The 25413-nt window shown below is 42.8% G+C and overlaps 1 protein-coding gene across 3 annotated transcripts in view; it reads right to left on the reverse strand.

Moving 5' to 3' along the window:
- The window catches only part of VEZT (vezatin, adherens junctions transmembrane protein), a 70157-nt gene extending 53323 nt beyond the window's left edge, over positions 1 to 16834 (reverse strand). For 2 of the 3 annotated variants that reach the window (XM_063447093.1, XM_063447092.1), the window contains exon 1: positions 16687 to 16834. In XM_063447093.1, coding sequence (XP_063303163.1) covers positions 16687 to 16722 — 36 coding nt within the window. In that variant the 5' untranslated portion in view covers positions 16723 to 16834. The other variant, XM_063447094.1, reaches the window with a different exon arrangement.
- Positions 16835 to 25413: the final 8579 nt, after the last annotated feature.

A 25413-nucleotide genomic window follows, 5' to 3' on the forward strand; every position in this document is an offset into this window, starting at 1 on the left:
CCCTCCTAATTTTGGCTAAGTATTTGGCTACAATAATAGTCCAAAAACAGAGAGCAAAATTAAATTTTTGGCAATGTGAAATACTTGTCACATTTTACTTGGTGGCAAATGCCAAGAAACACACATGAATTGACTGCTGATGCCATAATTAAAGTACAAAATGTATAAACAAGAAGGGAAGATCAGGAGCGAATGAAATGATATGTTAAATGGAATTCAATAAAACATCAGGTATAATATCCAATTTGTAAATTGCTGGAATTTCAATTGTGAATTTTAACATTTTCTGCAAAAATACCTAAAATGAAAACCAATGATTCAGAGAATTTCCCGCTTCAACTGTATTGGCCTAAAATGCAATACTCATAGTTTAAGTGAATAAACCTGCACTCCGTTATCTCATTCTTATTTCCTTGTGATTGCCCAACTCTTAATACAACTTGGAAAATGTGTTTTGTTTTTTTTATGTTGCGATTTATTTTACTTATTGAAGTAATTACAAATATAATTCGTTAATGGTAATGCAATAACAGGATTACAAAATACAAAAAAACCTAGGAGATTAAATTACACCAAATTTTGGAAAATGTCCCATTATGTGTTTCACCTTCTCCTGCACAGCTCCACAAAACTGCATACTATACTGTGGCTAAGTCACAAATTCCGCTGTTAACCCCTTAAGGACACATGACATGTGTGACATGTCATGATTCCCTTTTATTCCAGAAGTTTGGTCCTTAAGGGGTTAAAGGCAACTGTCCTCAAATCTTTACATCTAATTTTCTAAAAGCTTATTACATTTAATGAATCTTAAAGGGTTATTCTTTTGAGGCTCAAGGAAGCAAGGTGAATGGTTAGAGTTAGGACCCACCTAGGGGGGGTCTGCCTTGACGTTGGCAGGTGGGCTCATCCTCTCATGGCCATTGGAGGTAACTAAAAAACCTCCATTTGTTTAAAAATACATACGGATTAAGGAAAGAGCGCAGGTAACTTGTTTTTCTTTGTTTTTTACTATATATTGGGGCTGATGTGTACTGTAGTCATTGCAGCCGCCCAGTGATGGGAGTGAGCGCAGGACTTTTCTTTCTGCATTTGTATCCATTTTTTGGATCACTCAGCCTTGTTACAATGCAGCTGCCCATCCCATGTGTTCCCTATTAAGGGTTAATAATGTATAGGGGTGTATATAAAAATACCCCTTTCTGTCTCATTACAGATTTTTGCCAGAGGCTGAAGGAAGCAAAGTGAATGGTTAGAGTTAGGACCCACCTAGGGGGGGTCTGCCTTGACGTTGGCAGGTGAGCTCATCCTCTCATGGCCATTGGAGGCAACTAAAAAACCTCCATTTGTTTAAAAATACATAGGGATTAAGGAGAAAGCGCAAGTAACTTGTTTTTCTTTGCTTTTGAGAATCTGTTCATTTAATCAGTATTGCCCTATGAGGCTTTAATTAAAGATTACAACTAGTCCTAATAAACCTTACCTGGGAACCAGTGCCGGGCAAAGCTGGTTTCCCACTCCTCTCCTGATGTCACAGCCACCCTTGCGTAGTTCAATCAAATGCTTCTCACAAAGAAGCATTTGATTGGATGGTTTTCAATCATTTATTTTGGTGCAATTTTCAGGAGTGGCAGTTCTCTTTAAATTCGTATTATGTGCATTAAATTAGATAAACATGCAAACACATGTTTATTATTATCGAATAAAAAAAAAAAAAAAAAACACAACAGACAGTGCTGATTAAATCTGCCAGACAAATGTACTTTTACTTTAGAAGACAATTTATTCTGGAAATTCCCTTAAACATGCCTCAACACAAACTAGTGCCATCTGCACCATTGTTTACATTACAAACTACATTCTACATGTAAAAGCCAATCTCTAAAACTAGCACTGAAACACCTGATATACCTGGGATATTGGGCAATTCAAGGCAAGGAATGAACTGTTCTGAAAGGAAATGGTATGACTGATTTTTTTATGCATATTTCTGATGCAGGAGTTTCCATCAATTGGCCGTCTCCTGTGACTGATTGTGTGGTATCAGGCCAGGTCATACACATCATCCACGCGGATAATGGTGCTGATTTGGCTGTAATTGTTGGAGTATCTATCGGTTGTGCAATGTAATAGATAAGAGGACTTGCTTCTCTGTGTTCGTATTGGTCATAATTTGAAACGATTATGAAAACACTAAGTCTGAAGCAACTGTTCCCGTTAAACACTACATCTCTCTGTCTTCTGGCTCTGGATCTCAGCTACTGCCACAACGAGCTCCAAAGAAGGCTTAAAAACAATTAAAGGGACACTCCAGGCACCCAGACCACTTCTGCCCATTGGAGTGGTCTGGGTGCCAACTCCCACTACATCTAACCCTGCAAGTGTAATTATTGCAGTTTTCTATAAACTGCAATAATTACATTGCAGGGTTAACGCCACCTCTAGTGGCTGTCTACTAGACAGCCACTAGAGGTCACTTCCTCCTTCATAGCACAGGAAACCTGTGCTAGAGCGTCGCTGGACGTCCTCACGCTGTGTGAGGACCTCCAGCGTCGCTCATTTCCCCATAGGAAAGCATTGAAATTATTTTTCAATGCTTTCCTATGGGGAGACGTAATGCGCATGCCCACCGGCCGACGCAATACAGAGGACGAGCGGCGCGGAGGAGACAGCGGAGAGGGACATCGTCGCTGCCTCACGTAAGTGACTGAAGGGGTTTTCACCCCTTCAGTAACTGGGGATTGGGGGGTGGGAGGGAGAGGGACCCTCCAGTGCCAGGAAAACGGATCGTTTTCCTGGCACCGGAGTTTCCCTTTAAAACAGTGGAATTGCTATATCTAATAAAGGAATTTTAGTTCTGGATTGCACCTTGTATTTTTGCTCTGATATGCAAATCGAACAGTTACCTTCCATAGAAGCACATGAATGTGATTTACCAAAAGGAAAGATACCAAACATTTTTATCATAAATTCAGGTCAGGTTCCACAACGGCACTGCTTAATTACAGTCACCAACCAATGACCGAGTTCTTGCCAGTTGGCAGGGCTGCCATAGGGGGGGGGGGGGGGGGGGGAACACGACGACAATCATGACGGTTGGCACAGGCCAGGGTCCCACAGTGCACATGTTGCGATTGCCTGTATAGTGCAGAGGTTGCCAGCCAGCACTATATTGTCTTTCCAGCTGCCCCTCACTAATTAATGCAAGCCCAGTGGCCATCAAAATGTTGCCATGATGCTCCGCGCAGCACATAGTTTGGTCTCACAAGAGTTGCAGTGAGGAGCAGCTAGAAAGAGATGGCACAGGATAGGCTCCTTCTCACTGCATGCCATGTCCACTGCTTCTTCTCATTCACCATGTACCCAATTACACTTTACGGCATTGCCACTTCTTACTTCATTCTGCCACCTTGCACTCTATACACACACACACACACACACACACACACAATATAATACTGCCACCTTGCACTGTACACTATACATACTGCATCCACTATACTCGCTTTATCTGTTACACACAACACGGCATCCAGTTCTCACACTGCATCCATTACACAAATATACCATCTTCATTCACTACACACACACACTCTGCATCATTGTAGACATACTCAGGGTGGGCCCTGTGAACGGGCTCGGGGCGGGCCCAGGACCTTGAGCTGTGAAAGGGACCCCAACATTTATGATGGCGGCCCTGCCAGTTGGCAACACATTGGTGGCTTCTGCCGAGTTCCCGACACCCATTTGCTTGTTGCGAACGGAAAATTGTCGATCTGGCTGGCAGGAGTTTACAAATGCTTTATAAACTAGTGTTAAATAAGTTTCCCTCTTTACTACTGTATAAAAAGCCCATAGGAGTAATAAACATAGGAGTAATAATACTTGTATATATGCATGTGTTTGCCTGTATGTAACCACGACTGTGTCAAGTAGAGTATATTATAGATGTTAAGGGGTGAAGTCTGTGAAGAGGATACCAAATTTTGTTTTGGCTTAAGCCCCTGGTGTTTTTTGTTTTTTTTACTCTAGCAACACCCCTGATCAATGTGGAGTAACTTGGCACCACATGAATATCTCTGTAAGGGATGTTATATGGCAGAATTACAGTAATTTCCAACCCTCTCTAAAAAAGGTTGTGCACCCCTAGTTTATTAAGTGTCAAAAAGAACATTAAAGGGACACTGTAGTCATCAAAACATCTATAGTTTGGGGGGCCGGGCCGCCGAGCTGAGCGGTCGCAGGGCGGCTCGGCTCCTGCAAACAGAGGCACAAATAGCCCGAAAATCACGATTCCAGGGGAGAATTACCGGCAAAACTGCGACCCTCGACAGAACCGGGCTACCTGGGCTGGGGAGAGGCTTGCTCTCGCAGTTTAAGTCCCTCGGCGGATGGGGCCCGCTGCAACAGGCGGGACCTAGGCTGGCGGTGAGTGAAGCGGACGGCCGCCGCGACACTATCCTGCCCGACGGAGCCCGACAAGCGAGGAATACCCGCGGACCGAGCCCCGTTCCCCCCCCCCTGGACCGGGGGGGTGATCCCGGTCCAAGCCATGCTAAACTAAGCGGCATGCTGTGGAAGCAGTGACATGCAGTCCTGAGACCCACGCACAAGATGGCGGAGACCATGTGCGCAGGGCCTGCACTCCAGAGCACAAGACGATCGGCAGCCACCACCTGAGCCTGCACACAGGTAATGAAAGATAGAACCCGCACGTACAACCTGACCTGCCTACCACCCAGCGGTTCCTGCGAACCTTGACCGACACGAAGCCTCCCCGCACTTGAGACCTCACAAAGCCTATCGCACCGCAACTAGCCTGCTCACCGACGGGCAGAACAGACCACAGAGTCCAACCATGGCCCACCGGAGACAGAACACTGAGGGGATACTGACCTTGCCACGCGGAGAGCTCCAACACCAGAGAGACTCACACACAGCGCCAGCAGCTCAGCAGAGAGAGAACTACACACAGAGGCTTAGTCCCCACTTCCAAGCACCGGAGGGGGCTCCTGAACAGCGGAACAGTGCGGACTCTCGGGACTCAGCGGACTCTGTATTACCTTACTGACTCTCTCTACCTAATCCCTTCTGCAGCTATCAAAGAAAAGACGGGCGATCTCCACAGAACTCTCGCTATACATTTGGCTCTTATGTTTTTTGCATATTCTGATAATCTATGCTGATTGCATATACTTCTAATTTATGCTAGATAATAATATGTTTCCACATACCCACTAGCTGGCCCATAGACAGCAGGCAACCGGCGGGGACTTTAACACATAAAGTAATCTACTCGTGTGCTCTACACATACTACCACTGAACCATAGCCTGCTGCTCTGCTGACTAAATACCACAATAGGATATTCTTCATGTTTAGTTTATGACCAGACCTAGTAGTGAAATCGTAACCTATTAACCTATGCACTATCTCTATATATGGATAAGCAATCTCGATGTCATAGTCTGCCGTCATTGTAATATAACTACGACCTGATGCGTGACTAGTTGAGCTAAGCGCAATTTTAGCCTAGCATTTTATACACTAATGCGATATTTATCAGCTTGTTATCTACGTACTATCAAAAAAAAAAAAAAAAAAGTGCATTGTCCATCTACTACCCACTGTAACTTATGTTTAGAATTCAACGTATGGAATGCCGTTGGGGTACCATATGTTTGCCTGTAACCATCAAAAGCACTGCAAAAATAAAGAATTAAAAAAAAAAAAAAAAAAAAAAAACATCTATAGTTTAATTATGTAATTTCACTGCTCAATTTTCTGCAATTTAGGAGGGCCCACGGTATCTCCAACATCCATTGATGATCCACTGAGAGGGATCACATCTGCACCACATAAGATAGCATATAGGCAAATTAAATTGGCACTGACTGAAAGAGATCCCATGCTCGTTAATGAAACTGTCTTTATGTCTTTCTCATTTGCAATGTCTGCTCGGCTGTTTCTGGACTGAACGTATTGAAAAGTCATTTGTCACATTTTCAAAGTGTACCTGTCATGGTATATACACTACTTAGGTTTAAATGAAAGGGACACTTTAGTCACCAGAAAAACTATAGCTTGATGTAATTGTTCTGGTGTGTATAGCCTGTCCCTGCAGGCATTTTAATGTAAACATTGCCTATGCAGGTAAATATTTAAATCTTTAAATAAAAAAAAATAAAAATAAAAAATAGTGCCCTTCCCCCCCCACACACAATCACTTATCTACAAAGACTTTTGTATGCCTTAGTCAAAGGTCTCCAGGAAGAGTAGAGAGTTTGATGAACAGGAGAACCCTCCTCCATATGGTTGTCCTACTCTCTGTCAAAGTGCTACTTCGCCAGCAAGCATTTCTCCCATTTGCAGAGGGTTTTACATAGGATGTTCCGATATCAATGTGCCGAAAGCTAAGCTGGCATGTCTGCATCATTTGTAAGGCAGGTAGGTGCTGTCATAGTACTTACCTGGACACACTGCTCAGACTTTCCTGAGCACGCTGTGCTCAATGTTTGGGAAGTACCGCCTCCCGGTTCACATATGCTTTCACTTCAGGAGGCGAAGGTTGCCTATAAAGTGAGGAAAGCTGCACGCTCGCAGCATCCCTCTACTTATACCGACAGGACACCTAGCGTCACTTCCTGTTCTGGCAGCACCTTTCCCCCGTTTTTTGGGGGTTGAGGGGTGACATGGACCAATCAGTTTCCACCCCTGTGTTTAAATAAAGACTTAGCCCCATTGTCATTGCCCAGTCATGGTTTCCCCTCGGTTCCTCGTATAGTGCATTATATGTTCCTGAATTTACTGGTTATTCAATTTTGGCTTGTTTACCAGCCCTTCTGACCTCTGTAATCCAGACCTGCCTAATTATATCGTAGTTACGCATTTATGATAACCTGATCTTGACTAATTTTTTATTTTCACTCTTTTTTAACTTTAAACCCGGCCATTCTTGGTTCCGGTAATACATCCTTTTTGTCTTCAGATTTTTTACCTATACTTGTAAGTTGGGTAGCGTACCCGGGACAGGTGCAACTATAACAGCTCCCATGGCCAATTTTTTTGTAATTTAGAACTATACTCAAAATTGTAATATGTAAAAGAGAACCTGTAATGAATATACCATTTAAAAATGTTAATATACAAGGAAGATTCGGTGAAACCCAGCTCCCCTGCTTCCTCACCATTAGAGGGCTTTCTTCAGCATCCTCTGCCAAGTCTACTAGACCGTAATACAATCATATGGAAGAGAAACTGCCATTTAATATTTTTTTCCCCTCTACATGAAACCAAATGCAGTATATATTTGTGTGGTTTGTTCCTTGACTCTAGCAATCTCATATGCAGGCTGGACAGGTAAATTCCTGCTTCTATGATGCAGGAGGAAATATAATCGTGTTTAAATGATACCGGAGCCAATTGCTCGTAACAGCTGTCAAAATATCTACCATGACCTCTGAACAGATTTTGTGAATAGAGATCACACAAGTGTTCATTTGTAAAAGAAGCTTAAAAACCAAACACCTATCATAGCAAATGTGCCAATTCTCTATAACAAGATATAATCAGAATAAATAGAATGCATTGTAAAACACAACACAGCCCACAACAGAAGAGAAAACGGTCCCTATGACTACATGCAAAATGTACAAAGACAGAGAAGTATGCAAAGTGTAACAGCATACCACCCTACACACAGTCTGAAATATTTACATTGTTCTTATCTTACATATTTCCAACCAATACCAAGCATGATCAAAGTTTCAGGACACCAAGACAACAACATTACTGATAAATTGCAAAAGGACTTCAAGCATAAGCATGCTGGCAAATATCTGATATGGTTCAAATCCTAACATTTCACTCACTGGAAAAGTGAATTTCGGCACAGTGGGGAGCTTGGCAGTAATTATGGCTGAATCGTTTTTTTTCCTTTTCGCCAGCTACTGCATATTGCAGCTGACCATAATCTTCAAATCGAGTTTCATACTATTCTACTAGGCACATGGTCCAAAGATTTACTGAGGAAACCCTGAATACATGAATTTAGGAGCACATGCATTTAAGACACTTCAAGCACCAATACAATAATGCTTATCTTGAAGGGGCAACCACTACAGTTTAAAGTGGCGGGGATGGTACTACAAATCCTGTCCTGTTTTCAGTCAAACCATTTCAGCGTGTTTTCAGAAAAGAATTTTTTAAAAAAAAAAATTAAAATAAGACACAAAACCACAAGCTTCCCTTGCAGAATTCACACTTTTGCATTACAAATACAATTCTATCCAACACTGGCACATTTAGCCCATTAATGCCATCCAAGTTAGATACAAACCTGTTGTTCAGGAGGTCTTGTGACCTCAAGATAAAAATCTTTACAAAATACTCATACTGACTGCATTGAAATTCCAAAGCAGTTAGGAGATAGAAGACAAAAGGACACAACCTTATCTTTGCTAAGGTATTGCTAAGGTTGAGAAAAGGCTGAGTTTCCATTGTCAAGTTTTGTCAATTGCAGTGTCACACTACTGACAGATTTTGGATGGAAGGATACAGTCAGAATCAGTCAGCGAGTGAGGTCTATTACAAATATTGTAGTATCACCTTCTGACCTCAGTGTTGTACTATCATAATGTAGTGGCCAAGGTATTTTGAGTGTTTCTTTAAAATTCATTTATACAAAGATACTTATTTTTATAATTCTTTATTTTCATACAGGCTTGTGATGCCACAACAGCAATGACAAGTATATTGCAAAATCACAGGTAGATACAGTGTCATTGTAATTGGAGAACTGCACGTTTTTTTTTTTTTTTTTAAGAAAAGGCTGAAGCATTGGTCTGGGCTTAAGAACAGAGAGAATACAGGAGAAGCAATAGGAGTACTAGTAGAGAATTAAAAGGGACTCTCCAGTGCTAGGAAAACAAACCCGTTTTCCTGGCAGCAGAATCCCATCCCATGTTGCCGAAGGGGTTAAAACTTAAACCCTTCACGTGACTTCGCCCACGCTTCTTCAGCTGATGTCGGCGGGGGAGACCTAATGCAAGTGCGCGCGCACATATTAGACCTCCCCATATTCTTATGGGGATTCCGGCAACGCTGGAGGTCTTCATGCATAAGATGAGGACGTTCAGCGTAATTTAAACCACCCGGATTTAAGAATCCGGAAGTCCCTATAGTGACTGTCTGATAGCCACTAGAGGAGGACTTAACCCTGCAAGGTAATTATTGCAGTTTATAAAACTGCAATATTTACACTTGCAGGGTTAAGGGTAGTGGGTGTTGGCACCCCGACCACTCCAATGGGCAGAAGTGGTCTGGGTGCCTGGAGTGTCACATAGTGTTTAACCCCTTAAGGACACATGACATGTGTGACATGTCATGATTCCCTTTTATTCCAGAAGTTTGGTCCTTAAGGGGTTAAGCAAACTTATACATTTCTAGTGCAGTTTGGAATGTTTCATAATCAGATGGGATTTAGACATGGAGTATGGTCCTATTATACAAAGATATTTTTAAAGAGGAATGTCACTGTTTTTTTTTTGTGCATGAATTACCAGGAGGCTGGATAATGGTAGGCATTTGTGCTTGTTCTGAGAATGTACTTCAGGTAAACCTAAGATACACTACATTCCTACAAATATAATGTTTGTGGTCAGAACTTCAATAGTATATGAAATAGAGGAAAGGGAGAAAGTTGGTAGTGTACGGGTAAGCCTGTAATAAAGAGGGCAAAAGATATTGAAGAAAAACACTTTATTCCATACTTATAAAGCTAAATGTTTAATTGCTTTCCTGAGTTCTCTCTCAGGTTGCAGAATATAAGTGCTGTAAACAGAGGATTTCCATCTGCCCAGTCTTTTAATAATAAGGACTGGTGTGTCCGTACTGGAGGCTGCTCCGATCCTGAAGGAGTGCACAGAAAATGAAGAGGGGTTATGTCCCAATCTTAGCAACAATGTTCGAACGTAAACTATGAACTTGGAAGTGGTAAGTGGGTGACTGTGGAGTAGCAGCAAGGGAGAGTTAGCTGGGTGGCTGCTGCGTGTATTTTAACGGGCACAATGAACGGGCTGTATGAGAACAAGTGAAAACATGCGAACGTAAGAACCACAGGAGTGTTTAGACGAATACAAACAAACGGTACATGTGTGTGCGAAATAATGGGAGCCAATCCCTGCGTTTGGTATGCCCGAACGTGGGAACACAGCAAACGGTTGTTCCCACGAATACATACGTAAACATGCCGGGTCTCATGGCCGGATGCCGGCGTCTTGTGATACTGGAGCGGGGTCAGAGACTATGAAGACCGGGTCTGCGGGCAGGAGCATTAAAGATTGGCAGGAAGGACCGGAACGGAAGTGTTGGTTGTCGTGGCAACCTCACGAACAGGAAACTGCCTATGGCCTTTTACATGTGAAAGTAAAGAGGTCTATCTTGGGTTTATCGAATTCAATTTCGAGCTTGATGAATGTTCTTTGTATTGAGAGTCAGGACATCACCACGGCTGACTGCATCCAGGAAACCCTTGTAGGAGTGTTTGGGTATACCCTATTATGTCACACTTTTGAAGAAGTTGCATACAGATATGGGAGGCAGGGATTCCTTTGGTACATTACTGGATCATGGTTTGTCCCACCTGCTGGCATTTGTTTTCAGTCGATGCCCTTTCCCACAGTCCTGGGACTGAGCTTACATCCCTCTTCATATAGGGATGGCAAGAGGAGCCAGACTAGATCATTTATAAAATAAAAAAAAACACAACATAAAACATTTTGTTGTGTAAAATAAAAAAAAAAATCGACTGCTTGAGCTGTATTCTCAATATTAATGTAGCTTGGTTACACATCACACGATCCATTCAGAAACACAATGAGTTTACGTGAATATGCATCACATGATCCCTTCAGAAACATACAATGAATTTACGTGGATATAATTTAAGTGTTAGTAAATAGAGAAATGTCTGCAACAGGATTTCTAGTGAACAGACCACTTAGGTCTTAATTAACAAATTTTTGGATAAGATTTCCAGATGATTTAATGATTTTGGATACATTTAAAAAATATTTTAAATATATTAAATCAAAAAATACATTATATTTTCCCTTATGTACAGTAGCGGTCTAGTATTTTTTCACACCAACGTTTGACACAACACTTTCAGCATAACTCCAAATTAAAAGGTCACAGGCTAGGGACACTTGCATAACACACATTTAATACGACAGAGCGACACCACATGCTTGAAAAGCCACGTTGACCAGAAATACTTAAACTCAGGAACACAGCAGGCTTCACACATTTCGGACCACACCCCGCTCCGCTTAAAATGACTACTAACCTACTAGTCCCGACAGACAGGGCTCCAACCCGTTTCGTCTACAATGCAAGACGACTCTCTACGAGACTATTACCAGCTCAGTAACCGGTCGGGCGAGAGCTTGTACCCTCTAATCCCTCTAGCAGCCAATTGCATAGACCTGCTTAACACATGTTGGGCTAATACGCTATGACATGTTTAGTGCAGAGCTCCAGACCTTACTTTGAAGCCTATGTTTAGTACTCTTGTTTATTCTAATTTAGAAAAATGTTCAAGTGTTCCATGTACTTGTAGTAGTCGTAATGCATGCTATCGCTATTGTGGCATGGCAGTCATGAATGTCATCTACTGCATAAATAAAATAAAGAATTAACAAAAAAAAAAAAACTTTTTTTAAATGAATATCAATAACAAAATATCAAAAAATTACTAAAATTAAAATATTTTCATAGCATTATATTTTTTAAAGTTTATCCAAAACATTATTTGTAAAGCTTATCCAACAATATCAAGTGAAGGCATTAATCAGAACAGCATTTAAGGGGTTATTCATTAAAGTTCTTACTGCAGCTAAATAAAATTTGACAATTGTGCCTAAAACAAGTGATTTGGAAACATTTCTTCAAATTTGCTAGTCACAGATGGACAATATTACCTTCAATTTTGCAACTATTTTCAATTGTTCATCAATCTGACAATTAAATGTGCACACCGTTAGGCACTTTCACAGAAATTGTAGGTTGACATTTTACTCTGCTAGTCTAGGACTGGCTACTCGAATGAAATCCAGCCACATCTACGTACTTGCAAATGCTGTGGATCTATTGTCTGAAGCCCTTACAAGCCCTCCCCTTCTTCCCCAGTCTAGACTTTCTGTGGATGCCCAATCACAGACTTCCTAATGCAACACTCTCCACACATAAAGCACTTCAGCAAACTAAAGTGTCCCTTTAAAATCTACTAACATCCTGCAAACATTGGTGACTTTTCAAAGAATCAGTAAAACATTTTTGGATATTGTGCATATATTAAAATGCAGTATAGACTTACCAACCGGGTTCCATTCCGACAACCCGGTCGTAGAAAGAAATGGTCGGTAAGTGAGGAATTAAGGGATTCCCTGCTCTGGTGCATTCGTCTATGTGCGGTCGTAAGTGCGAGCCGTCGTAAAACAGGTAGACCGCTAAATGAGTACCACCTGCATTTATAATACTATAATTTCTATATTATTTATAATAATACAGAAAGTGAAGGTAAGAGCTAATGATGTAGCACATACTATGAAATAATTTTGCATTAAGTGCTGTACATAATGCAACATGTATTGATCGCTAATGCCAAGCAATGAATTAACAGCTACAAATGCTGGTAATCATAAGACATCTGTTCACCTTGGCATGAAGTCAACAAAGCAGAAAAAGATAAAGATCATCAAAAAAAAAAAAAAAAAAATGTGCCTCCTCCTATTCAAAGCAGAGCTGATGCTGGCAAATTGTACAAATTAGCTCAAAGTAGTGGAAATAGCATGTGTGCTACAGGCTCAGTGAAGACGTAAAATGGGATCATTAGGTTTCTTGGGGAATTTACATATTAATTATATATTGTGTTACATGGCTGCTGTTGGTAACACGTGATGGAAAGTCCATGTGGAAACAAAACATGATCATACTAACTGATAATGGTAAAGGTGCAGCTAGGACAGACGGAGGGTGTGGCTAGAGTAGGGGCAAAGATTAACAAAAACTGCCCCAACTGTGATGTTCTTGCCAACCAGCGCTGCCTATACACAAAGCACTGCCATAATGCTCTTGTATGTGCCGAAGTGCCCTGAAACGTTTTTTGCAGGGTGCATGCATTCAATAGTGCTGCACTATATGAGGGTACTTTTCATTGGGTGCCAGAAGTGTGGCACCATAAATAAATTAAACCATAATGGACTGTCACATACCTCTAAGGTATGGAACAGAAATAAACAGATTATATATTAAACAATACCCATGTATCACTGCTAAACAATGCATCTATTGTCATAACATGCTTAGAGTTCAACCGAGGAGAGTACTGACAGGTTCTAACTTACCAATACTATGGAAAAATAAAAATATATATATATTAGATTCTTCATCAGTTAAATATAATTACCCCACATTCAAATGAGTTATTAAAATGCCTAAGTGTGCATCTTTGAGAGTTCTATCAACATATAATACTTGGCTGACTATAATCGCATCTCTCCTCACCTTAGCTAGGCAGAGCATTCAAAGTACAGACTAAGCCAGTCTGAGAACAGTAATTATGTCGCCCTAAGTAAACTATGTTTTCACATACTCCCCCCTCTACAAATCTCTATATTTTGCTGCCCCCTGTGAAATGCAATATGTGGCTTAAAAACAGAAGGGAAAAAAAAAACCCTTTTGGGGTGTATGTGACTTTGTACAATACTGCTAAGACTACAGAGTAAATCCGGTCCGGTGAGGTAGCTCAGTTGGTGATACAAAGCCTGTTCAAAATGCAAGGTCTATGTTTCTAAATATTTTTGGAATTTTACTAATGAAAATGTAAATACTTTCTACTAAACCCCCCCCATTATTCATTCATTTCTGTGGGATAGAACCCATCAGCTCTGTTTGTGGTTTTGTTCGTAGAATGAAATGAAGGGAGTATTAAATATTAAATATGAGCAATCAAAATCCATTTATACAGCATTACACATATTCAACATACATAGAAAGACAATATTGTACTCACTAAAGGCTGGGGCTACCTGTTAATACCCTAACAGCTAGCATCATGTCAGTTTGCCAATAATACTGCCTTTATAGGTGGAAGCAAAGAGCTTTCATTGCATAAAAATAAATGAAGGTGGAGGATTTCTTAATTTGCTCCTGTATGCAATTTTAAAATCCCATTTACCTTCTTGTACTGTAAACAGTACTCCTTCCTTCATGGTACAAAGTGTGGGGACTGGGTTCCCATTGCAACAGTGCCCCAGTTCTAAACTTATTCTATTGCATCCAAATATTAAAGTGAACCTGTTAAAGCTAGTTCACTTTATCTGATAACATCTTCATAAACCGACAGTCCAGGCACCAATACAACTTTAATGCACTTGATAGATTCAGGCCTTATTAATACGCTATAATTTTTTGCATGCACAGATCTTTATAGTTTTTGCACAAAAAGTAAAAATAAATGTTTTTGTAGAATATCCCACCATAAGCCTGTCTCCTTGGCCACACCCACTAATGCCAGAAAACTCGTTATCAAATGTATGCACAGTCTCAGCCACAACAGGACTGATTGAGCTGCTTTTAATTCGCAACCTGGCTGCGGACAGTCAGATAAACTACAAAGAGGTAGTGCATGTCTCCCTGAGTGTCCTCTACTCATGCAGGATCATTCAGTACTGTCGGTGGCTGAGCTGTGAGCATACATTTGATGAGAAAGTCATCAGAGCAGAGCAGCCCAATACGAGGGCGTGGGACGAGAGAGCTTGTGCCATGTCCAATAACACCACCCTTCCCCAGTGTACATGTTCAGCATTGGCTAAATACTGGCATGGGACTTTGAACTGAAGAGGAGTGGCAAGGGCCGAGAGAAGGCAGATGCCCCGTCCAGGCATGGATGTAGTTTAAGTGGCAGGCTTATGGTACTGCATTCTGTAAAACATTTATATATTTTCAAATGCAAAAACTATAAAGATTTGAGTATGTAATAAAATGCAATTGTGCCTGTAGTGTCCCACTAAGCACTCATTAGATAATACATTTAAGTATTTTTAAAAAGGTTACATACTAACGCCTTAAGTGCTGATGCCATCATACCTGGTTCCTGAGTTTTACACTAATGTAACAACTACTCCCACTTCCTAAGTACATGATGGATCCAGTTGGGGTGTTCATCCCCAATGATACAAATATGGCATGCTCGGTTTCTGTGAAAGAGAGTTCTCCTGCACACTTTGCAAGTCAATTCCTTGCATAGTCATTATCCTAGGTCAGTACCCTAAGATCTGACAGGTGAGGGACCATATTTACATTTAAAAAAACAAAAAAAACTGTACATTTACTAGCAAATCTGTTAGAGTATATATATATATATATATATACACACACACACACACACACACACACAATTTTATGGTCGTTCATATTAAGTTACAAATGTCAGATGCACCTTAAACCCTTGCCCTGCATTAAAATGTCTTACCTCAACCATAATATGCAATGACATCCCAATTGTTCTAATGCAACATGTGCTTTCGAGAATTACATGTAAACCCTGTGTATGTGGAGTGCGTTGAGCTCTATTTTAAAGTGGGTCTGTACACATACATTGATAGCTATTATAAATATATACAATATAGACATGAGATAATTATGTACACAAGTCTGACCTGCATAACACTGATATCATGGCAATATTCAATGTGTCTATAAAGCAATATAAAGCACACACATTGATAGCTATTATAATATATACATTAGATAATTATATACACAAGTCAGACCTGCATAACACGGATATCATGGCAATATTCACTGTGTCCATAAGGCAATATAAAGCACATATATTGATAGCCATTATAAATATTTACAATATAGACATTATATAATAATATACAAGTCTGACCTGCATAACACTGATGATATGGCAATATTCACTGTGTCCATAATGCAATACAAAGCACATGCATTGATAGCTTTAATATATATATATATATATATATATATTTTATAGCTATTTTTTTTAATATAGACATTATAAAGGCACACACATTGCCATTATATATATATATATATATATATATATATATAAATAATAGACAATATAAAGCACATGCATTGATAGCTATTATAATATAGACAATATAAAGCACATACATTGATAGCCATTATATATATTATAGACAATATAAAGCACACACATTGCTAGCCATTACATATTATAGACAATATAAAGCACATGCATTGATAGCCATTATAACTATATATAATATAAACATTATAAAGCACATACATTGCTAGCCATTATATATATTATAGACAATATAAAGCACACACATTGCTAGCCATTACATATATATTATAGACAATATAAAGCACATGCATTGATAGCCATTATAACTATATATAATATAAACATTATAAAGCACATACATTGAGAGCTATTATAATATAGATAATATAAAGCACATGCATTGGATGGTGTCACTGTAATAAAGTAATGGAGATGCGTGTTTCGATGTCGCCATTGGTGATTACCTCGACACCTGTCATACAGCCTGATGGGATGGAGCTAAAGGCAGCATTGAACACCCTGGGAGGTCAGGGGCTGGCGGCCACAGTTATTGTCACCCACCTCAAACACCACTTCTTCATCAAACTCCGCAGTCATTGCTGTCCGCCATAACACCCAGCAAAGCACTATGGGAAACGTAGTGCCTTCGGCGGATGTCGCAGCGCATCCTACATCGGAAACGCGGGGCGCATAGACTACACGTCCCAGAAGGCAACGCGGCCCTCCCTGTCCAGGCCTGGAGAGGAGGGGACAGTCTGATAAAGGGGCGGATGGCTCAGAGTCAGAGGGATGGGGAGACTTGAACACCTGGCATGTCTAGAGCAGATATGGGCAGAAAAAGTATTCCTTATAACTGCAACTCCCATCATGGGACTGTTAGGTTTTTCTCCCCTTCATCTTGGAGTTGAACCTTTTTTTTTTGGTCATTTTTGTAATGTAAACATAGAGTGTAAGCTCTTTGGGGCAGGGCACATTTCCTGCTCATACCCATGTGTTGATTAAAGGGACACTATAGTCACCCAGACAACTTCAGCTCAATGAAGTGGTCTGGGTGCCAGGTCCCTCAGGTTTTAACCCTTCACATGTAAACATATTTCCATAGCAAGGTTAATACAACCTCTAGTGGCTGTCTTAGGTAAGTAGCTGAAGGGGTTTTAACCCCTTAAGCCTAGCCGGTGGGGGCACCCTCAGGGCACTATAGTGTCAGGAAAACGGGTTTGTTTTCCTGACACTATAGTGATCCTTTAATTGCTGTTGTCTGATCGAGAAAATAAAATTGAGTAGCTGGAGGAAGATAGCAGGGGCATATTCACTAGAGATAGAAATTGAAAATGGAATTGAAAAAGTACAAAAGGATGGCCAAGCTGTGATCAAAGCAAAGATGAAGATTTTCTTTCTAATTCAGCATTTGTTGCCCAAATTTTCGCAATTCAGGTTTCTGTTCACTATATTTTGTTGCCAGGGAGTAAACCAACGCGTCAGTGGGATTCACCAGTGATCAGTCAAATGAACACTCCGGGAACAATAACAATTTAAACAGAATGAAGTTGATATGGTGCCACGAGCGCTGGTTTACCCTTAGGGGCTAAATCTCAAAGTCTTCTCTCCAGCGCGTTTTACCTCTGCCCTGTCCTCTGCCCTGTCCTTCTACTTCTCTGAGAGTTTTCAAACAGGAAACTTCCAGCTGCCATGGATGGGAGCGTAGTTCATTGGCTGAAAACAACAGATGCTCACCATTCATAAAAACTGCCTGAGAAAAATAAGTATGTTTCTCAAGCGCTTTTGTGGATGTGGATCGACTGATTAGGCTTAAAGCGTTATCTGATATTCTTGACCAATCAGCGGTGCCCCTGTCCGCACGTGTCACAAGGATTTTTGTGTGAAGAATCTCAGAGAATCTTAAAGGACCACTATAGTGCCCGGAAAACATACTCATTTTCCTGGCTCTATAGGGTCCTTGGGTCCCCCTCACCCTCTGGGCCCCCCTCCCACCGGGCTCTAGGGTGAGGAAGGGGTTAATCCCTTACCTTTTTTCCAGCGCCGGGCTCCCTCGGCGCTGGGGAATCTCCTCCTCCTTTCCCCGTCATCGGCTGAATGCGCATGCACGGCATGAGCCGCGCGCGCATTCAGCCAGTCCATAGGAAAGCATTCTCAATGCTTTCCTATGGACGCTGGCGTCTTCTCACTGTGAAAATCACAGTGAGAAGCGTCTCTAGCGGCTGTCAATGAGACAGCCACTAGACTAGAGGCTGGATTAACCCATTAGTAAACATAACAGTTTCTCTGAAACTGCTATGTTTACAGCAGAAAAGGTTAATCCTAGATGGACCTGGCACCCAGACCACTTCATTAAGCTGAAGTGGTCTGGGTGCCTAAAGTGGTCCTTTAACAGGAGTAGAGCTAAATGGGATTGCAGAAAAGACTTTGGAGTGAGTCAATTGAGGATGGTTTAACCCCTAGAGATAAGCAGGCATCTATAACCTCCTGGCACTATAACAACCTCATTCTAATGAAATGGAGCCCAGAGAACACTGAGAACAGGTTAGTCTAGAACTCTAGAACTGCTGTCCCAAGATGGATGGATTTGACTGTTGAGCATTTACAGCACCATCTATTGGTAGCAACTGTTATGTGCACTACACGAAAATCAAGAATTGGTCATTTGCATATTCAGGTAGGTTTGCATACTATGGTTTCTATGGGCAGGAGATATTTCTTGTAAGTTATTGTCTTCCAAACCCCTTTATAAATATGTTAATGTGTTGTTATGAGTTTATCTATGTTTCCCCACATGATTTTTTTTATTTTGTATTTTATTGTGGTTGTCACAGTAACTTTAATATAGTGTGCACATGGGCTAGTCCTGAGTTAAAAAAAAAAGAAGAAGCTGTGTGTTAGTTCCTTTTTGATATGTCCTGTTTGAGTTATTTATGGATCTGCTGGCTGCTTGATCCTTGTAACATGGGACAAGTTAAATTGAGAGCTAGGCCTGAGAGCCACAAGTACCTTTGTTAAGGTAGTAGCTGATCACAGTCTAGGAAGAGGTGTGGATACCTGCTTGAAAGAAGAGCTGAAGAGGCAAATGCCAGGGGAACTAGACCTGCCTGGAAGAAGAGAGCTGCAGCCTGTGCAGGTGTCAGGAGTTCCTGAGAGACCCCAGTCAAGCGTTGGTTACTGGGGATGAAGCGTTATTAAGCCCTGCGCTCAAACGCCCACTACACCTGGATGGTAGCAATGTCTATAGCAGTGTTCCCCAACCCCCGGGCCGCGGACCGGTACCGGTCCGTGGATCAAATGGTACCGGGCCGCCCAGGGGTGTGCGAGTCTGCCGGCTAATGCAGGGCTGGCAGTGTCAAAGTGCCAGCCCTGCAATGTGCCTGCGGACCGGGGAGGGAGATCTCCCTCCCCGGTCCGCAGGCACTGTGCTGACAGCCGGCAGCGGAGTGAATGAGAGAGGACTCGGGAGCTCTTACCTGCAGCTCCTCCGGGTCCTCCTCTCGCGAGATTTGGAGCGTTGCCGCGGTAACCACGGCAACGCTCCAAATCTCGCGAGAGTGAACTCTAGCCCTGTAACTGGGCTAGAGTTCATCTCACCACCACTGAGACCACCAGGGATTCCCCACCGGACCACCAGGGACTAAGAAATGTCCCCCTCCTCCCAGTAAAGGTAAGAAGGGAGGGGGGACATGAATATATGAATTTTCATTAAATAAAAAAAATATTAAAAAGCCTCCCTACCCTCCTTACCCCCCATACACACACTGCCCCATGCACACACTACACACATTGCCCCACAAACACTGCCCCCATGCACACACTACACACACTGCCCCACAAACACTGCCCACATACACACACTGCCCCACAAACACTGCCCCCTCATACACACCTGCCCCACAAACACTGCCCCCATACACACACTACACACACTGCCCCACAAACACTGCCCCCATACACACACTACACACACTGCCCCCATACACACACTACACACACTGCCCCCATACACACACTGCCCCCATACACACACTGCCCCCATACACACACTGCCCCCATACACACACTGCCCCCATACACACACTGCCCCCATACACACACTGCCCCCATACACACACTGCCCCCATACACACACTGCCCCCATACACACACTACACACACTGCCCCACAAACACTGCCCCTATACACACACTACACACACTGCCCCCATGCATACACTACTGGCGCCATAACAGAGGGCAGAGGAGACTTGTGATCGGGCAACAGAGAGAAGGGGCACTGCATGGAAGCAGAGGCAGCTTGGGACAAGGTAGGTAGGAGACTGAAATACAGCCTTGAGTTCCCAGCCACAGAAACTCCCCCAGTCTGTGACTGGGAAAGAACCTGCGGAGTATAGGTGGTGTTACATCAGCATTAGTCTGCTGGTGTAACACTACCTACCTATCCTGTCTGTCACATACCCTCATATGTACCCCATTTTTATTAACTCTCACATGAGCATGCTATATACATTCAGTCTGCGTATGTGTGGGACCGTGAATCAACAATTTTGAGTCTGTCTTTATGTGACTGTGTTTGTGATTTTCTCACTATGTATGTGTCTGTGTTTTTTTAATATATGTGACTGTTTTTTTTTTGTCTTATTAAATCAAAACAAGCGGGCCACGGAAAAATTATCAAACGTTTACCGGTCCGCGGCAATAAAAAGGTTGGGGAGCACTGGTCTATAGTACATGTCAGCCAAAATACATACAATAAAAAACTGAAAAAAGTGTCCAAAATCCCTATTCACATTTAAATAACTGGAGGATTTTTAGGATCATTCCAATGGCCATTAAAGTGTAAGCTCACCTGTCACATCGTGGAACAGTTTGTATTTGCAAGTAACTTTTTTTCTTTAGTTTGTGAGAAGCTTTTTATCTGAGTTGCATTTTGTCCTTTATAGCAGGCACGGATTACAGTAATTCCAGTCCTATGAGGGAAATTAATGCTTGTTTTGTCTTAAAAAGTGCTTCAGCAGCACTCCCTACATGGTCCTATTAGCAGGGGCCAGCCAAGCTGCCTGTGAGGTGGTGGCCCTGCTCCTTTTTGCATGAGACAACTCCTTTTCTGTGTTGACTTGCCCACGGTGGGTGTCGTTAGTGATAATTATCAAAACTAATTTAAGTACAATATTGAACCCTGGTGGTCCCGTGGTCTCTGTCAGCACTTTATGCATATTGGGAGCCTTCCCCTCATGAGCTCTGGCATGGATGTTATCAGAGTGTTGCCATGGTAACCTGTGGCCACGCTCTGAATGGAGGTAAAGATCTCAAGAAGACTGCTCAGTATCTGCTCCTGGCCAACTTACACAACTGAAGCACTCTGGGACCACTCCTCCATATCAGGCAGAAACTGGGCTGGTGAGGGAGATTCTCAATCTGTCCACTTGCCAAAAATGAGGAAGAGCTCCCTCTCTAAGGGCGGGTCGGCTTTTCCCTACCAGAGCGCTGTAAGGTAGCGTAGGCCCTGCTTGTCGCACATCTCTAAGGCTGGCCCTGCGTGTGACTTATAAAGAACATCCTGTGCACTATAAAGACTTCAATACTACACTACACTTTAATGCAGAAAGATTAAGAAGGAAAGGAGCAGGAAGGATCAGCAAGAGTCTGTAAGGAGCAAAAATGGTCTGCAGGGAGCAGAAAGGGTAAGTAGGAAAAGGAGCCGGAAGGGTATGCAGGGAGCAGGAAGGGGCAGGGTCAGCAAAGATAAAGTTGGAGAAGGAGCAGAAAGGACAGGAATGGACAGCATGGAGCTGGAAGGGTCTGCAAGGAGCAGAAAGGGACAGAAGGAGCACAAAGGTAAAGTAGGAGAAGGAGCAGAAAGGGTCAGCAAGGAGCAGGAAGGGTCTGCAAGGAGCAAAAATGGTCAGCAAGGAGCAGGAAGGCCTGGGAACGGCGTTCCTGCACTTTTTCCACAGCAGGAACGCCGTTCCCGTTACTAGCCCTGCAGGACCCAGGGCTGGCACAAGCGGCTGCCAGAGCAAGGGGGAGCACAAATCCGAATTCCCTGTCTCTGGCTGGGGGACTCGGATTTTTAAACTCACCTCTCCCCCTGCAGCCAGTGAAGTCGGCCGGCCTGTCCTGATGATGTCAGGAGGAGGGGGCGTGACTTTCTCTGCTCTTCTCACAGGGCCGCTGGGGAGCAGAGGAAGTCACGTCCCCTCCTCCTGACATCATCTGGAGAGGCCGGCCTGCTCCACTGACTGCAGGCTCCACATTCTGTCCCACTCCTCCTGACCCAAGGTAGGCCTCAGGGAGGGGGTAATGCACTTTAGTTTTTTTTTTATCCCCTTACTCAGTCCCTGTCCCCCTCCTCAGTCCCTGTCCCCCTTCTTCAGCCCCTGCCCCCCTCCTCAGGCCATGTCCTCTCCTCAGTCCCTTTCTTCTTACTCAGCCCCTGTCCCCCTCCTCAGGCCCTGTCCCCGTCCCCTTACTCAGCCCCTGTCCCCCTCCTCCTGGCTAAGACTGGCTAAGCAAGGGGTGACAAAATAAACCTTTGCCTGGGGTGGCAAAATGGTCTTACACTGGGCCTGTCTGTGAGTGAGTGTGTGTGTGTGTGTATTTCTGTCTGTGTGTGTCTGTGAGTGCGTGTATTTGTGAGTGGGTGTGTGTTAGTGAGTATGTGTGTGTGCCAGTGTGTGTGAATGTCTGTCTGTATACATGTGTGACTGCGTCGATGTTCTTGTTTGTGCATGCATAGCTGTGGAGGTGGGAGTGGGGGCAGCATTTAAATCTTAGACCCAGACAGTGATGTGGGATTATTTAAAAAACCTTATTGCACTTGTATTCAATTATTGCACTAACTCCATTTTAACTTTATACTGTGACAATCCTCCATTTTGTCCTCATAACCTAACTTGTTCATTTTAAAACTACCTTACATGACAGAATTTCCCAGCACATCTAATACAATAGAACAAAGACTGTATTTTCTATAAAGACATGATTAACACAGGAATTGCTGACTTTTCCTTAAGATTTGCAACATAGTATAGTTTGAAGGCCATGAGAACACAGTAGTAATGAAATGTTCTATTCATAAGAGACCTTGCACCTGGCCACGAGGCCTGAGATCACCGACCGTGTAAAATGACGCTCAAGACCCCTTGTCCCCCACCCGTGTCCAGAACAATCCCACCTCTTGGTGGGTGGACACGGGACTAACCACTTAGTTTTCGAACCAATTAATAATATTGATAGGAGGACACTAATCCCGACACTTAACAATTAATCCAATTAATGATGTTTATTTGCTGATATTCTAATAATCAATGATGACGTAAAATGTCTCTTAAAAGGACCTGCGCGTCCGCTTTTTAATCGCTTGCCAATAAATTTTCTCGAAGTTATTTTAACCTGAACCTTGTGTGTCAGACTTAATTACTTCAGCGTATATACGCAATTTATTTTATTGATTTGGACAGGAACAGATAGACATTTAAACATTTTGGTTTACTGCTAAAAAGTACCATAACAACTTGGCGCCCAACGTGGGGCATCGGGCTATGTCCGGCCGGTGAGCCGTCCTAAGGAAGACAAGGGTGGACGGAGGAATCCAGGGGGAAGGAAAGGAGACTGATCACCTCCAGGTACACGGTAGAGACTTCTGCAGAGCCACCGGTATGTTCCGGCCCCTTTGATTGACCCGTCCACGTGTCTGTGACTGCTTCCCGGGAGGACATCAAAGACAGGTAATATCTTGCCCGGTGTCTCGTTACTCATTTGTTTACCTGCATTTTAGTCTATCTGTTGCCTGGGTGTGTTTGAATTGTGTTTGAATTGTTTGCCTGTTTCCCCATTTTGAGATAAAGGGGGGGTGGACCTGCAGGGGATTTGCCTGGGGTTCTGTCTTGCTTGTTTTCCCCTTTTTGGGATAAAGGGGGGTGGACCTGAGGGGATTTGCCTGGGTCTTCAGTATATCTGTCTATCTGTTTGTATTTTGCCCCTTTTGGGATAAAGGGGGGTGGACCTGAGGGGACTTGCCTGGGTCTTCTGTTGCCTGTTTTACTCCTTTTAGGAACCACGGTGCTGTGGTTGTAGGGAAAAAGGGGGGTTGGCCTGTGGATGTGTTCCTGGGGGTCATCTTTGCCTGTTTACCTCTTTTAGGAGCCTCGTGGCTGTGGCTGTAAGGAAAAAGGGGATTGTTGGAACTGTGGATTTTGTGTAGACTCATAATTTCCTGTGATCCTTCTGGTGACACTCTGAGAGCTCAGCTAGCCTCATTGTGCACGTGGTAACCCACAGTTTCGAGTACTGGGGCTAGTGGAATTCCAAGTTTGGTAACCACTGTCCTGAGTACCGAGGCTGGGGGGATTCCAGTTTTGGTAAACCTCAGCTTCGGCGGGGGGGATTCCAGTTTTCTTTTGGTAACCACAGCCCTGAGCGCTGGGGCTGGTGGAATTCCAGTTTTCTGTTTATTTGTGGCAGGGGACTCTGTTTCCTGGGGGGATTCAAGTAGGCATTGCTTGTTTTCCGCATCACGTGGTAGTGAGACTTATAAGTGGGTTTTATAGGGGCACTACGGGGTTGAGGGAGGTGACTTTGGAGTAAGCACACGAGTAAAGGAAAGGAATTACTGTTGATTTCATTTGAACTGTGATGCATGCACTGTATTTCAACTGTATTGTTGTCTTGTTTGTTTACTGAGGAGTCTCATGTACTCCTGTGTCTGTCTCTAAGGATTTTTCCTTGCCTTTCATCTTTTCTACACTTTCTATATTATTATACTATCCACTCCCATTCCTCTTAAGAGAGAAGTGATTGGTCACACACTTCTCACCTCGCTCCAATCCGTGTCTACCACCCCGGGTAGGCGGATTCAGTGACTAGTCTACGTTTTGGGAAGACGCACCTGAGAAAGTCCCACGGTTCTCGGGTGGCAGTCGAGCATTGTAGACGTTCCGGTTCAATTTTCCTTCTCTCTCTCTATATCTAGGACGCTGGTATAGGGGTAAAGGGACTATGGGACAGGATTTAGATAAGCCCAGCAAGGGCTGGTTGGCATGTGATTTGGTAGAGAACAGAGAGGGTGAAGAGATGGTTAAAGGTGTTGAAAAGATTGCAAAAGTATGTAAAATTGCTGTACCGACATGTGGGAGATTGCAACCAGAAAGTTGGCGCAAGTTACTAGCAGAAATGAAAGGCAAGCTTACAGATAATGGTTTATTAAAGACTGCTGAAGCATGGTACAGAGTAGCGAAGGCTATTCAGTTAGAAGGTTGGGTTGAGGAAGAAATAAATCACAAAGGTG

This window comes from Pelobates fuscus, chromosome 3, assembly GCF_036172605.1.
Source record: "Pelobates fuscus isolate aPelFus1 chromosome 3, aPelFus1.pri, whole genome shotgun sequence".
In the NCBI taxonomy this organism is placed as follows: Eukaryota; Metazoa; Chordata; class Amphibia; order Anura; family Pelobatidae; genus Pelobates; species Pelobates fuscus.